The 16,080-nt window shown below is 43.3% G+C and overlaps 1 protein-coding gene across 1 annotated transcript in view; it reads left to right on the top strand.

Moving 5' to 3' along the window:
- The window catches only part of DENND5B (DENN/MADD domain containing 5B), a 63,170-nt gene that overhangs the window by 20,612 nt on the left and 26,478 nt on the right, over nt 1-16,080 (top strand). The window contains exons 5-7 of the mRNA XM_009333034.1: nt 3,129-3,662; nt 5,073-5,304; nt 7,396-7,546. Coding sequence (XP_009331309.1) covers nt 3,129-3,662; nt 5,073-5,304; nt 7,396-7,546 — 917 coding nt within the window. The remainder of the gene's footprint in view (nt 1-3,128; nt 3,663-5,072; nt 5,305-7,395; nt 7,547-16,080) is intronic.

The raw sequence follows: 16,080 nt of genomic DNA, 5'->3' as shown, positions 1-16,080 counted from the left end.
CACACGTTTCACTAGGTTTTGTCACTCTGTCAGTATCGCACTCCTATCAATAGAGGGCTAAAGAGCATTTCTTTCGGGGATGGTCTTTGTAAAACTGGATCTCGGGTGCGGTTGCTAGATGGTATAAACCTGTCCCTGTCCCCCCGCTGCTGATGAGAAGCGTGCCCCGTCCTGCCAGCCTCGCCCCACCCACGGGTGAGCCCATGTGTTCCTGGTTAGGTCAAGGTCTATTACTAGACCAGCATCCTGGCCTCAAATGAGCCAGATTTGCATTAATACCGTGCCTGTGAACCACTTAGGGGCATACACACACATATGCGATGATTGTCTCCTGGACTGAAGATCTTCTGTTCTCCCATGCAATAGGAAGTGAAAACTTTGCCTGATCTATCACGTTTTCCCCAGAGAAAAAAAGGAAGGAAAGGTCGTCCTCCTAATCTAGGTGTTAAAATCACTGGTGGTAGAGAGTGAAATGGAGATTTTTCTCCTCAAAATTTGACCAAGATGATTAAAACTGCTTCACATTTTAACCTGGTCACTGATCACTCTCCATACTGCAAAGTCTTTGGGATATGGCTAGCCTGTCTGCATTCGAGATGATGACTGGGCCCATCTCTTGAGTATGCCATGCATTTTTAACTTGGGTTTCTTCTTAAAATCAGTGGGAACCCTAAGAATAACTGTTTGTATGGCTGTAACATCTCGTGACGGTGGCACCGCTGTGCCCAGCTCCATGCGGGGACCTCTCCTGGGGGTAGAGTCCCTAAGGCTTGCAAATAGGTGCTCTTACTGAGAAGGCAGGTGGGAGCAGCAGCAGAGGAGGATATGCAGGAGGGGGAGTTTGTATGTGGAAGTGCAGGGATAAACACAGGGCAAGGATAACATGGTTTTTAATAAAGGTCTATATCAAGTATTAGGTGGAGGTGACTGATTCTTAGCCTTGGTGGCATATAACAGTGTAAATCAAGTCTTATCTCGTGGATACAATGGCCCAATCGCATGAAATTTGCACTGGCGCAGAAACGAAGCTGGTATCTAGCTATGCTTTTCAGTAGAACCATGCTAATATTACATAATTACTGCGATTTTTAAAATTACTAGTCATATGCTTTTAGTTAGCAGATTAAGCTGTCATTTTCCTTAAATTAAAATTTTAATGTGATGGGCTTACAGTATCGCTGGAATAACAAATTAAATATCGCCAGTGAGGGAAAAGTAATAGCGGGGTGGAAACCCCCCCCTCGTTATGATGTCTAACAAATGAGTGAAAAATACCAGCACATCATTTATGAACACCACAGGTCCAGTAACTGTGGGAAAGGGAAAGAAAGAAGGGCTATTGAACAGGGGAGGTCTTGAATCTCCAATTCCTCTAGACAATAAAAAAATAGAAAACCCTTCAACATGCGAGCAGTGATGAAGCGCTGTTCGCTTTAGCATTCCTTTATTGTTCAGGCCAGGGGCTAGCTTTTCAAGCTCTTGATCTAAATATAAACCATTTGTTTGTTAGAGATAAAAATTCTAACAACTGGCCATCGTGCTGTCTTAAGGTTACTAATCTCTCTGCATTAACTTTAATCATCAGATGTTTTTGAAGAGAGGTGAGACCAATTCCCCAAGGGTTTTCTGAATCCAAATCTCATTTTTCAAATTTTGTAAATGATATGCAGAGCTGAAATAAAAAAGCCTTTGAAATGAAATATTGATATATAAGAAGACAGTCCCTGAGCTAAAGAACCGTACTGATGCATAACACAACTCTTTAATAGCTGTATAGTTAAGTAAAGCAAATTGTTTTGTATGAAGAAATGCTTTTCTTTGTACAGTCCCAATTTATTACGGAAAAAGTGAGCTGAAGGGACACTTCTGCTTTACCAAGCGAATCCTAATACCCTTTAAAGTATCTATGTGAAAGGTGATTGATCTCAAGCATGTCCCTGAAATATCCAATATATTATAAACATTTTTTTTTGCTGAAAATTAACCTTTTCAGAAAAGGAGGAAAATAAGTCCTTTCTGTTCACATAATCTGAAGATTAGTCTACGGTGTTTGGTGAGAAGTAAAGAACAGTAAAAGTGCCTTGGAGAAGGCAGAGGAGCTGTGCTAATGGCCAAGTCAGGCTAACAAAGACCTGCTGCTGCTGCCCTGTGGGTTCCTGCATCTCTCGTTCCACAGCTTTATGCCAGGGTAAAACCCTTCAGAGCTCAGCACCTTGGGAATCTGACCTGGTTTAAGATTTTATTCAGCACAGTGCGCTCAGACAGAGAATTTCAGATGTAAGCCGCGGTTCATAAGATCAATTACTGAGTTTCATTCTGCTATTATTCCTGAGGGTGCATTTGCAATGTAATTAATTTTTATGTAGGGTTCTTCCATCTCTCCATTGACACTTTCCTAGTAAAAGTATCTGCTCCGCTAGATTCATGTCTTCGCTTAACTTTAATCTTATGGGCTGAGATCCATCTCCATTCGTAGCGAAGCTGTCTAAGAGCACTCTGTTTAAATCTCGGGCAGAGATTTTTAATCACCAAGATTAAAAGCCTCCATGGAAAACGGGGTAGGGGGGAGTGGAGAAATAGGGCTTGACCTCCAGCGGACAAGCTATACTCAGACATGATCCCAAAGGATTTGCATGGGACCCTCTTTTGTAGCTTTACTCGTAGCAGTGTCATCTTTCTCACTGAACATCTCGTTCTTTGGTAGCACAGCTACAGAGGCTTCTTGCAGTTGGATCCTGGTAAAATAAACGTGCCCCTGAGATGCGATAATTCACACAAATGGTATTGACGTGGGCTGAGAAGTGGTGCTGCACATCCTGCTTGCTGGTGTTGTCCTTGGCTGGTCTGGGAGGGTATACCAAATCTTTGTAGTGGGAAGTTTGGGATCTGCAAGTCATGGGGGAACAGCAGAGGGCAGGACGCTTTATTTATTCATTAAATCATTGCCATCAGTTGGCCCTCAGCTTTACCGGTCTGAAATGTCATAGGCTAGACAACACAGCTAAGGTCTCCTGCATATGTGTGCTCTTACCCTTCTGTCGGGAAGCACCCTGGGAAAACAGGGCTACTTAGCAGAGGAGCAAATTCAGTGCTGAGCATCCGTTTTGAAACTTTCATTTTTATTTCAGGCAAACTTGTGCTTTGTAGACATTGATAACCATTTCATCGAACTGCCAGAGGAATTCCCCCAGTTCCCCAACAAGCTGGAGTTTATCCAGGAAATCTCTGAGGTTCTCCTGCAGTTTGGGATCCCGCCGGAGGGTAACCTGCACTGCAGCGACAGCGCCACCAAACTCAAGAACCTGGTTCTTAGCGACTTGGTGAACGACAAGAACGGGAACATCCCCGGCAACGCCCTCAACATGTACGAGCTGCTGAAAGGCAATGAGACGATCGCCCGCCTGCAAGCCCTCGCCAAGAGAACGGGTGTGACGATGGAAAAAATGACCATCACGGCTCCCCTCGCGGAGAAGGAGAAGGATGGGAAATTGCCATGTGAGGAGGTGGAGCTGAGGGACTACAAACTGAACGTGCAGCTTCGCGAGGTTTTCGCCAACCGCTTCACGCAGATGTTCTCAGACTATGAGGCTTTCGTCATTCAGGCTGCCCCTGATATGGAGTCGTGGCTGACAAACAGGGAACAAATGCAAAACTTTGACAAAGTAAAGATAGCCATGTATTAATTTTTCCATCTGAAAGTGCTTTTGGGAGGGAGGGAGAATAGCTATATTGCGTATATATAGCCTAGGTACTCTTTAATCCGCCGTTCTTCATCTGCCTCACTGAGAGATTTGTCCGTTTTGATTACACAAGGCCGGATCGCCTGCCAAAGTAAATCGGTGCAGATCCACTGAGCTGGTCAGAACCGTCCTGGCTTGTACGAACCAAGCTGGCAGGCTTCTGCCCAGCCGATGGGGCTTCTCCTGTGGGTTTGGTGGAAGGGTAGCAATGGAAAGTGACTTATTTTTCTTTCTTCTTTTTTGTTTGCTGGAGAAGTGCACACAGGAGACAAAAAACAAACCCAGTCTTTCTTGTTTCCTAATCTCACAGTAGAGCTTTTTGTTAATGGGTAGTGTTGTTCTGTAGAAGGTTATCACATTGTTATGGCCGAAGAGTAGTGTTATGGCAGAAGAGTACTGTTATGACTCCATTGTGGTGTGTACACAAGACTGAAAAGGAAGCCGAGATTAGAAATGGGGAAATAAAGAGTCTGTAGGCTAGCAAAAGGAATGAGAAATGTTGGGAAGCTTGCACAGTTATTTCTGAGTGACTCTGCAAAGTAGATAGCACTCTTGGCCATCAGCTTTTTCAGATACAAGTCCTTCTCTAAGCAGAAGGATAGAAGGGTAAACAGTCATGAACAGACTAAATACTGGTCTGAGTCAGTTTTTGATAAAAAAAATGCTGCCACGCCTTTTATTGGTCTTGTTTGTATTCAGGCATTGAACAGTGCAGCATTCAAAAGGAGGGGGTTGTTTAGGCAATCTCTGCTAGTACTTCTACAATAAAATGGGCTGAGAAGGTTAGGGTTTTCAAAGCTCAGTTAGAGACTTAGGCACACACTCAGTTTTAATTGGAAATTCACGATTAATTGCCCTGCATAACTTCACAAAAGAGCATTAGCTGAAGAGCACTGTACACCCCTTGATAGGTGTAACATCTTAAGTGATCTGGTCCCAAGCAGGGATGTGCAGACCAGAGGTCCCAAGTGGGCACATGTGGTGGTGGTCTGCCGTGGGTTGTACAGGGCTCGTTCCTGCAGGTGGTAGCTGCTAGGCTGCTTTGAAAAAGCTGGCAGCATGGGCGCTACTTCAGTAACTCCATATTCCCTTTACTCTAGCTGTCACGAATCCTCTTTGACTGCTTATTTCTCACAGTTGTGACCGAAGAGGTGACCTGTGAACCAAACCCCTTTGTAGATGGATTCACACCTCTCCGAGAGGTGTTTTTGTGGTGGGGAAGCCTGGTCCAAGCCTTCCGGTTGGCTGCTGGATTGGTTCTCTGCTACAGGACGGCTTGTCATGTCAACGCCGGACGGGAACGTGGCACTAACAAGCTGTTCTGTATTTCAGGCTTCCTTCCTTTCGGACCAACCCGAGCCTTACCTCCCATTCCTTTCACACTTCATCGAAACACAGATGTTTGCAACCTTCATAGACAATAAGATAATCTCCCAGTGGGAAGAGAAGGACCCTTTTCTGCGAGTTTTTGACTCCCGAATTGAGAAAATAAGGCTATATAATGTAAGGGCCCCTGCACTGCGGACATCCAACTATCAGAAATGCAGCACTTTGAAAGAAGCAGGTATGTTCAGACGGGCTAGTAAAATATTCAAAAGTACAATGTCAGCCACAAAGAAATATAGGTCCTCAGTCATATGAGCATTGCAGCCGATGAGGAAGCCCTAGAGCTACCTGAGGAGGACTCAGTGGTGTCCTTATTTTCCCTAGGCAAAAACTTCAGCATGCTTTTAAACACCAAAAACAGCAGGAGCCTTTACCTTCCCTTCGAGCTCTCCTAGGCTGGTGCCTTTAGTAAACACAAACCAAACTACGGAGCTGGGCTCACCGTTTCTCATTTCAGGCAGCTCCTGTTCCATTGCCAGGAGAGCTTTCCTTCACCGTGGTGGTGGGACCAGTGCCAGCCACACCAAGGAGCCGAACCCCGGTGTCTGCACCACTGTTTTCGTCTCCCCCTTCCCATAAAGAGACCTTTTTTTGCCTTATGCCATTTGGTTAGAGCAGCGGGGGATACCGGGGACGTGTGGCAATCCTGCTCCAGCAATAGATGCTCAGTGTTAATGAACAGTACGCTGTGTACTGAAGACTTGGATTTTTTTCCATTACAGTCACAGGGTGCATTTTCAAATTATACTTGAGTTTCTTACTGTGCAAGTATTTATTTCATTTCCAAGTAATACAGGGAAATTATACTCTTATTAAATTTGTTGGGACACATATTAATGAGCACATTTCTCATGGGGTTTTTTTGTTTGTTTGTTTAATTCCTTCAGAGTGTTTTACTTGTTACAAATGTGGCAGAAATAGAAATCCTGTGTCTGCTTAACTTTCTTCTGTCTAAAAGCAGTTCTAATTTGCAGGTCGACTGTCTATTCAGCGTCTAGTTTTGGTAGATATTGTGGCACCGGAACCGCATTTTCTGTCTTGTGAAAAGCAGCAAACTGATAGTAATACCGACTTTCCTTCATATTTACCATTCACAATATATGTGACCCTCGCACCGATCCAGCACCTGTTTGTTTAACCTACTGTTTTCGGAACCCTTCAAACCCTCTGACCGCACACTACCCAGTCCTTTTCTCCAAAATAAAACCATATGAAGCGAATTTTTTTTTTTTTAAGAGGGAAAAAAAAAGCTGCTGAGTTTCTAATGATAATGTATGTAAATCTTATGACAGTTTCTTTCCCATCACAGTTGTATAAAATAGGAAACGAGTTCTGTGTTGTTCTTGACAAATGAAAATGGATTTAGCTTCCACATTTTGCATATTTATTCACTAGTCATGATATGCTGAAAAGAACAGGCCTGCCCGTTAATGGATGGGCTACAAAGAGTTGAATATTCAAGTTGCTAATTAAATGCTGATTTCCCCCATACACCTCCTTTCCCCTCTCCTTCACAGTGCATCTGACTCAATGTTGAGAGGGTGACAGATTTTATTTTCATCCTGCTCGAGGTTCAAGATGAAATCCTCACATCCTTGAAGCAAACGACTGAACCGCATTAGTCTCAGCAGAGCCGAGATTCCCAGGGAGCCCTCTCTGGTCTTGCTGTAGCCTCCCCTGTTTCCAAGCATCTGTTCCTCTTCTTGATGCTGCTCAGGCCTTGCTACAGTTAGCTATGCTTTTTGAAGGCCTGTCATCCAGTACTGGCGTATCTAACTTCAGGAGGAGGATCTTTATAGGTGCCAGATGTTTGCAAAACTCGGGTATCGCCCCCCCCGTGCATCTGCCCAAGGAGATGTGTCTGGGGCAAAGCGAGGTGCCCGACCCCACGGAGAGTTGCAGCCGGCCTCAGAGGTCTCCATTCTACCAAAGGAGCGTTAAAGCCAAACACCGAATTACAGGGAAAGATTGCACTGCTCTTTCTGATTCGTAACCCATCTCGTAGGCTCCCATAAAGACCTGCTTGCTTAACGGCTAACTTGCTTGTGCCGATGCTAGTTGTGTTGGGTGAAGAAACTAAAAGCAAAATAACAAAATAACAGCGCAGATGTTTCATGACTTGTGTAAGCGACAGATTTCTGGGTCTAAAGTCACTATTTAACTTCCTAGAGCATTTTCAGGGATCGGAGCATGACCGCTTCTGTTGTTGTAGCACCTGTCTTCAGGCGGTTTGCTAACACGGTTGTTCACCTGTGACTGTAACTTGCAGCCCAGTCCATCGAGCAGCGGCTGATGAAGATCGATCACACAGCCATCCACCCACACTTACTTGATATGAAGATCGGCCAAGGGAAGTACGAACAAGGATTTTTCCCAAAGTTGCAGTCGGACGTCTTGGCAACGGGACCTACCAATAACAAGTAAGGACAGGTTTTATTTTCTGGATTTGAAAGCAGGTTTCTCATATAAAAGATTCACATCATTGGACAGTAGTCCTAATTTTGGATGGCTTCCGGCCAGTTTCATGAACCCTAGCAACTCTTTCCATTTCTGGTTTGTTCAGGCTGTGATTTTGAAGTTACAGCCATAGTTTGGGTTATGTTAAAAAGTGTTAGCTCTGATTTTGGGAAGATTCGTCAGTACTGTTTTCTGTTGAGTGGTAAGTTCTGTGTCTTCTCATACATATTTTTAGTTTTATCGTTGCCGTAATAAATTTAAAATTCATTTCCTCACTGTTTTGCACTGAATAGGATAATCTGGAAGCCCAAGCCAAAATTCAGGTTCTGAAGGAAATGTTGGTATTGATCCACATCATCATGCAGAATGAAATTAATGCCCACTCTGTTCCTGTCTTTTCTTTAATTGTTATTACATGCTCCAAAGATTTTCATAGCTCTTTTAGTTTCCACGTTGGAATAACCTGGAAGAATAACTTGGTGAGGGTAGAAAGTATGTGGTTCTGTACCTGGATTACTCTGCTCAGTCTGATAGGGTTCTGTAGTGTCATATGAAGGTAGGGGCGCCTATAGCTGTGGAATCAGGTATGTCATTGTATAGTTACTTTGCCTAGTATAAAATGAGAACCTGGAGCAACGAATACACTTTACATTTATAAAGTTATAATGTAAAGTAAGTGTTGTAAGTTACCTTTTTTTTGTTCTTCCCTCAAAACCCAGGAAAGAGGGGTTTTTCTCCCCCTTCAAAAATGGAAGATTTGTACATCAATGATTACTGCTTCATGAAATTATTAGCTCAGGCCCTTGCTTCCAGTTTCTGTGGTAGGTCAAAATGAGAGCAGAGATAAATCTGAGAGCTCCAAAACCTACAATTGTCCAAATGTTAAAGCCAGCTCTTGTTTTAGACAAGTGCATGCACACACACTGCTCTGAGCTGCTGTATGAGGTGCCCGCTCAATTCTATTTATACACCTCTTGTGCACCCTAGTGCTAGCTAATCCCTTTTTAATAACCTACTAGGCATAAGACTTGCAAATGATAAAGTAAGATATCCTTAAGCATTAAATGTTTAAAGAATTGTAATTCTTTAAAAGAAATTAAAAAAAAAAATAAAAGGAGGAATGCGTATTTCAAAGTTCCTTTGTTTGCAGTCTTCTTGCAAACCCAGACAAAAGTTTACGGGTAATGCTCCCTTGAGGAATGGAGGATTTCTTCATCTTGGGGGATGCCGTGTTTAGCAGTCTGCCTCTTATCCTTACAGTAGGTTTCAGTTTTAAAGTATCGGCAACAGTGTGAGCGTGCCCAGCCTGCTCAAAGTTGCTTATAACTTCTGGCTCTATTGCAGAATCTTAGTAATCTATGAATAAGCATCAAGTTAAAAATAGTTTTCCTTATGTCTTTTGAGATCCTTCTGTTAGATTGGTACCTATTCTAAAATGTGACTTTAACTCCTTGAGTGATAATTTTGATTTAGATAGCTGGTTTTGGTCTTCAAATTGCAGCATGTTTCAGAATTTGTAAGTACCAAAATCCCATTACTTACCGGAAAGCGATGTCAAAGTGACAAATGCTTGGAATTCCTCCAGCTGTATATTGTCAAAAAGGTTTGTGATTGGAAAATCTCAAGACCATCTGTTTATATCTTTCTGCTTCCTGGCTTTTTATGTGAGCAGCTGAGAGGACTCTCTCCCTCTCTCACTTAAGACATGTTATTCTGCTGAATTTACACCCACATATAAAAAAAGATAGCCTTTTCATGCTCTCTGCAAATACATCCTAATTCTTTTGACCACAAAATCAATTGAAGTATAGCCTTCCATTAATCTGAATTTCCCAGTCTATGCTTCTGGGGGGTGTGTTATACTTGCATACGGGACTGGGCCTTTGCGTGTGGGGATGGGGGAAGAGAACATTTCAGCTACATTCCCAGGCACTTCACATGTAGCTATTCCGTGTGGTCATAAAGTCAATGCAAAGGATATCGCTGTGTAGATCAGAATTATTTTTACAGACTTCAGTTCTATGTAGCAAATTTTGTCCTGAATGTCGTAAGGAAGTGTATTTGCAGAGGGGAAAAAAAAATAAATCATTCCCATGTTACAGTCAATTGTTGTTGGACAGTAGCAAATAAACCAATTCAAAGCTGTTTTAATGAAAATCTGTCCTCACTGGTCAGCAATCAGGTTTTTATTGCTTCCCTTTCTGGACAGATAAACTAACAAATATATAACTAGAGCTCAATGTTATCTAGCTATTCCCTTCCTGTAGGGAAGGGCTGTTACACGTATAATATATCTAAATCAGAAATACAATGCAAAGACCAAGCACTTTTAGTTTTAGTCCTTGATCCTGTATGTGATCCCAGAAAACCACGTTGCCTAAACAGGCAGAAATTGCGTTTGGAAGAGGTGGTGTCTGGCTCTTGTTTGCTGGGCACGGAGAGCAGGGCTTGGGGACAGAGGAGGGGTTGACAGTCATAGCGGATCACTTCCACCTAAACGCAGATGGAAGCAAGGTGTTGATCACATTACCATGGGCAAGTGTTAAAACACCGAAGTCTGTCACAGAAGCAAAGTCTAGTAATGCTTCATCTGTCAGCCCGCGGCCATGCTCGGCAGCGTGCTTTGCCCCACTTCTGTCACTCTGCTGCCTCCTCCCGCCTCCCCTCAAGATGTCCTCTAAAAGACTGGACAAGGGGGTGAACCTGTGCTCCTCTGGCCCCAGCCAGCGTCACGCTGCTTGCTGCTTTCTCTCATCTGCTTGGTCATTTGTGGGTTGGGAGAGCCTCCTTTTACATTTGCCCTATTCTGGCCAGACTGCAGGTGCGTGCTTGGTGTCATTAGGGCTCGTCTTTACCTCTTCCCTTGTGGTGGTAAGGAAACATTGACTTCTTCAGCTAAGCAAGAACTTCACTGAAAATAACTCCAAACTACACTTTACTGAAAAGAAATGAAAAGTTTAAAAACAAACAAATGAAAAAACAAACAACAAAAAGCCCAAACAAACAAAAAAGCCCCGCTCCAGCCCCCCACCTCCATAAAACTGGAGAATAGGCTCCCGTGTATACAGTTCCCCTAAACATCTTTTTGACCAACACTGCTAGAACACAGAAAGACATTAACTGCAGAGTATGCAGACCTAAACTTAAGCAAAAGATGATAACTATTATATCCAAATATTTCTAGAAATAAAAGAAGCATTATTTTTCTGTGGAGAAAAGAGCAATTCATCCTAGCTAACAGCAATTAAAACCAAACCAAAACAAAACAAAACCCCTACCCACTTCTGTCCTCTTTCCCATCAGGGAGCAATGTCCCACTTGAGGGACTCCCTCTGCACTCATCGCCTTTGATACATCCCCCACATCATGGGAAAACCTTCTGCATCTACAGACAGCAGCTGCAGCTTCCTCTGGGTACAAGAGTGGCCCATCCACGCTGCTCTAACCTTGTAAAGCAGTGGCTTCTGCAGAAGTCCTCCTAGAAAGCGTCCCAGGAGAAAACAGGCTGCAGGTCCCTTAGGCAGTTTGTCTATTTATCTGGAAATGAGGAGCGGTTTCCGGAGTCTTCCTTTCCTTTTTCAAACCCCAGCACCACATTGTGGTTTCTACATGTTCCCCTCGTCCTTCCCCGCGTGCGTTTCCTGCCAGGCTTTTAAAATTGTAGCTGGGACTCCGCTGGCTGATTCATTCGCAGTGATCCAGGAAAGGAATTTGAATGACAAAAAGCCAAGCTACATAAACACTTCATGGTTTTTGATTAGCTAATTGTTAAATTAGGGTGAATATGCTTACAGTGCAAAATTAAAACAATGAAACAAGCTGTGTTTTCAATCTAATTGGTTACCTTGTAACTTAATTTGTACTAAGAAGCTTGATAAATGAGATTAAATATTGCAGAGGAAAACACTGATTGCACACCAAGCATGGGAATATATTTGCATTCTGGCAATTTGTAGTGAATGCCTGCAAAGAACAACGGAACTGACCTTTTTTTTTTTTCTTTATTTCTTTTGGTTTTCAAAGGAAGGTTGTGCTTTGTTACACATTTACAAAATGGCTTAAATTATCTTTTTTTGCCTTTTTCTTTGTTTAGCCCTGTTTTTCCCCACCTTCTTTATCTGCACCCCGCTTTCCTCCTTGCTTCCTCCCCTGACCAGCCTGTTTCCTCTTTCCTGCCCTGGCCAATTCTTCCTCCTGAGCCCTCTCGCTTGTATCCCAGCTTCCTATGAGCTTTGTGCTTTTGTCTGTCCTCTGTGTCCTGCCTGACCTGCAGCAATCCTCAAAGGAGGGTGCAGTCCAAGTCTTCAAGCAGAGATCCTGCTATACTTGGCCTCCTAACCTCAGGCTTTAGCTAAGTGATATGTTGTTCTTACCCATAAAGCAGATTTCAAAAGTATTTGTTTGCTTTCTCCAGGCATTTGTTCCTTTGCTGTGTTTTGCTGACCTCACCATTGTGTCAGTATTTATTTGTAAAAATCATGCATTAGGAGTCTATGAAATTGGTTCATTTTTGTGCTCCAGTTTATGACACAACTTGTGTGGGCACTGTCCTGTGGCCTCCATCGCTGACCCCCCCCTTCAAGTTGTGACCTGCCCAGGGTTTATCCGCCTGGTGCTCTGGTTCTCCTCATTTTTAAATAGGACTACTGTTTGCTTATTCACTAACATTGACATCGTTTAATGTTTTTAAAGAAAATATGATATATATATAATGCAAAGCAGTTGCTGAATCTCTGTATGATGGTAAGATTCACTCTGGTTGTAATGAAATTCTTTTTTTAAATGGGAAACGGTCTGTCTCTTGTACTGAGTGCTTCATATTATGTGTGCTTTTTCTACCTCCCTACATGTTGGGTACTGTTTTAAGGCTGGCTGTCTTTAATGAAGCTTTTTTTTTCCTTAAAAAAATCAAGCCAAGCAATTGCATTTTCAAGTAGCATCTCTGCAGTGCATCTAAATCAGCGAGAGATGAGTCAGCAATGAGCCATCCACACAACACTGATGTTATTTAAACTTTGCAACTAGTAAAAGCTCACCTTTTAAGTATGAAAAATCTGAAGAAGTGGTTACTATACATTAGGTAGCCTAATATAGCAAATCACTGACAGGTGCAATGAAAATATTAACTATTTGTATTTGAATATATTCATTTTCAAGAATAAAGTGTGACTAAATTTGACAGTCTGTGCTTAAAAATGGTTCTTGAAATAGGAACTGTGTGCTATGGGGACTTGAAACCTGATGGGTGAGCCTTGTGTGTGCTGATCCTCTGCTCAACTGGTGCAAGGCAGTAAAAGGGCAGTGAACTTATTTCAGCTAATACATCATTTTAAAATAGCTTTGCAGGATTAAAGTTCACAGGGAAAAATGTGTGTTGAATCCTTGCATCCTCTATGCTGTTTACTCTCCCCAGAAGAGTGTTGCTGTCTCAAGGAAGTTTGCAAACTAAATACCACTTAGGGCAGTGGTTCGTCAGGGCTTCAGGGGTGACGCTGGCAAATTGCCACCGCTGTTCCTTGCAGAGGATGGCAGTCGTGGGTACCACCCTTTTAAATCACTTCTTTTCATATAATCTGACGAGACAGCCTGTCAGTGCAAGAGCACTCTCTGCAAGGCATTTTGCTCATTTTTGTCCACCCGATCAGCAGTTTGAAAGCTTTCCCGTTCAGCCCAACAGCAGAGATGGAAAAGGTGCGTTAGTCTCTGTTTGAGCCTTCGTCCTCCTTACCGTGGAGCAGCGTGTGCAGGGCAGATTCACGGTGCAGAACCCCTCCCCTGTCAGCCCATCCATGACCAGGTGGAGCTTGGTTTCACCTTCCTTTCAATTTGTTCGGTCCGACGTGCATTTGACTTGGAATCTCTGTGCAGTCCCACACAAACTACTTCTGAACCCAAGCAGATTACATGTGCAGTCTGTGTGTATTTAATGTGTACTGCTTCATACATGCTTTAGGGGGATTTGGCAGAGGGTGTAGTACAGCTATGTGCTAATTTGTGCATACAGAAACGCAGTCAGATAACTCCTCTGATGGAAGTGTATAGGTAAAAAGGATATTGTCATGATTAGCAGACCTAAACAGCAGTCTGCCTCAGGAGGTGGTCTATATGAGATTTAGGTTCTGTCCTATAGACAAGCGCATTTTTCTCCTTCCTTCGTTCTTTGTTATCACTGTAAATAGATTGTAAATTATGACAGTGATTTTCATGGTGATGGCAATATTGGTTAAATCAGTCTGTGAATTAAGTTGTCTTGCATTCTGGTTCTCTAGCAGCAGTACTGCAGTATATATCCTGCCCGTTACACCCATGTCTGGTTTGGGTAGACATCATTTCTTCATTTCTCCATGGAGCTTTAAAAAGACGGGAGGGGGGGAGGTAGGGGGAGAGAGGGAAATGTACATGTGATTGCAGTACAGTATGGCCAGTCCCTGGTGTGAGGCTGCTGTTTTGCTAGATTGGCTTCTGACATCAAAGATAGCTTTGATGCTGTCTTACCATTTTTATTACAGAAATTAAGCATCACAGGTTAAGTGTCATCTCTTCTAAGTCTCACCTTTACATTTCCTTCAACCTCTGCAAACCTATTCCTATGCTTGTTGGATCTAATTTGATATTAAATAATACTGACTTCACTGTCTTCATGTTAAAAGGATCTTAGTTGGAGGTGTCTTCATTTCATTTCTCTATATTGAACAGAGCACAGTCTTCCCTGGTCCCTCCTCTGAAATGTCACGGCTTTTTTTGCAGTCCCTGGAGGTGAAGAGCGTTCATTTTTGGATGTCGGAGTTAGATACGGGCAGACTACCAAAACGAGCCTTTTCTCCCTTCTCCACGTAAGCAGCTTGTCCCTGGGCTCTCCGCAATCCAGTGCCCAAGCTGCGTCTGCTTCGTCCCCAGAGACTTGGTGCTTGTAGAAGTGCCTCCACTGTGAGGAATAAATGAAGTATGCCAGTAGTCCATGCTCCTGGCTCTACAGGCAAAAAATAAAGGGGAGAGGGCATTTTTGGGGTCAAGGAGTACTCGGGCAACACCTAGGCTGGGCGGCAGCGCTGTGTGCGCTCCCAGGCAGCTCGGGGCTCATCCACGCAAGGCAGGGACCAGCCAGAAGGGCTTCGTCTCCTCTGGCATGCGCTTCACAGGGATGGGGGCGGTAGTGGTATAGCTGAAAAGCCCACGAGTAAGGGCTGGAAACAAGCAGGCGTTTGCCCTCGCGAGCACAGCTTTCCTCGCTGCTTCAGCAGCACCAGGGCTGAGGTGTGAATAAGGCAGCAGCTGATGGCAGGCCAGGAGAGACACCCGCATGGGATTTCGGCAACCCGAGGGGAGGTGGTGTGGCCACTGGGGAGGACTTTTACCCCCCCTTAGAATCACTTTGAGTGACCGAAGGGAGAGGAGCAGTAATTTAAAATGCAATCTCTGCTGATGAGGCGGTGGGGGGAATGCTTATTGTAATACTGAAGCATTATTTTGGGAAAATTCTATGTGGCCCAGTAAAGAAAAGGCTTTAAAAGATTTAGCTGCTTAATCCTGCTTATCTGCTGTTAGATCTTCACAAAATCTCCCAGAGAGATTCAGAGCGGCATCTGAAGGCACAGGCCTCACCCAGCACCCCGGCAGCTCCCTCTTCCCTAACTTAGAGATTGGGGAGGAGGGATCGTGCAGCTCGCTGCTTTTGTAATTGCTCCAGCTAATGAGCAGCAGTCTTTTTTTCATAAATGGCCAATGATCTTTACATTTGCATGCTGAAAATGTTCAAATAGTTCTGATTAATAATCTGGAGAATAATCTGTGCCTTCTCCCAGATGGAGTACAGGGCTGGAATTAACTGAAAATGCTTTAATGATGGTGTATTACTTGTAATTATTCTGTGGCTTTTATTCTATTTTCACCTTCAGTGAGCCATGTTTCCTCAAAGGACACTTATAGCAATTCTTAAATCTTCCAGTAACTGCAGAAATGCAGGTGGAAAGGGATCAAAGCTTTGTCTAGAATTCAGAAAATATCATATAAATTGGAGCAGAAAAATATGATATGGATAATAGTTGATCTATAACTTAACTTTCCAGTGTATTATTGGCATTCAGTCGTGTGAAATGTAAGTGTGGTACTAACTTGCAATAAATGGAAGGCCTCCAGAGCCAGGTAGCGAAAGTCACTTTTACGTCTGCTATCCTCTGTTCAAGGGGGTGTTTTTTCTGCTGCATTTCTATTTGTTGAGATTATTAAAATGCAGGGTTTTATTTCCCCCCTCTCAGTCATCTAATGAGGCATTGGGTGTTGCTTCTGAAAAAAAAAAAAAAGGCGACATTAAACTCACGGGCTGTATATTTTTAAGACTTCTGAGGAGGTGCAAAGACACTTATGTCAGTTATGTATTCCTCTGAGAAGGTTTCACTGTTTTCTGTGCAGACACCTATTGGGCTGTTTTGTTTAGTTACCAGAGACTTCAGGCTATGTTGCTTTAAAAATAAATTTCTTGTCATACGGGATGGTGAGG

Source organism: Pygoscelis adeliae, unplaced genomic scaffold, assembly GCF_000699105.1.
Source record: "Pygoscelis adeliae isolate BGI_AS28 unplaced genomic scaffold, ASM69910v1 Scaffold38, whole genome shotgun sequence".
NCBI lineage: Eukaryota > Metazoa > Chordata > Aves > Sphenisciformes > Spheniscidae > Pygoscelis > Pygoscelis adeliae.
This window is presented reverse-complemented; position numbering and strand designations above follow the sequence as displayed.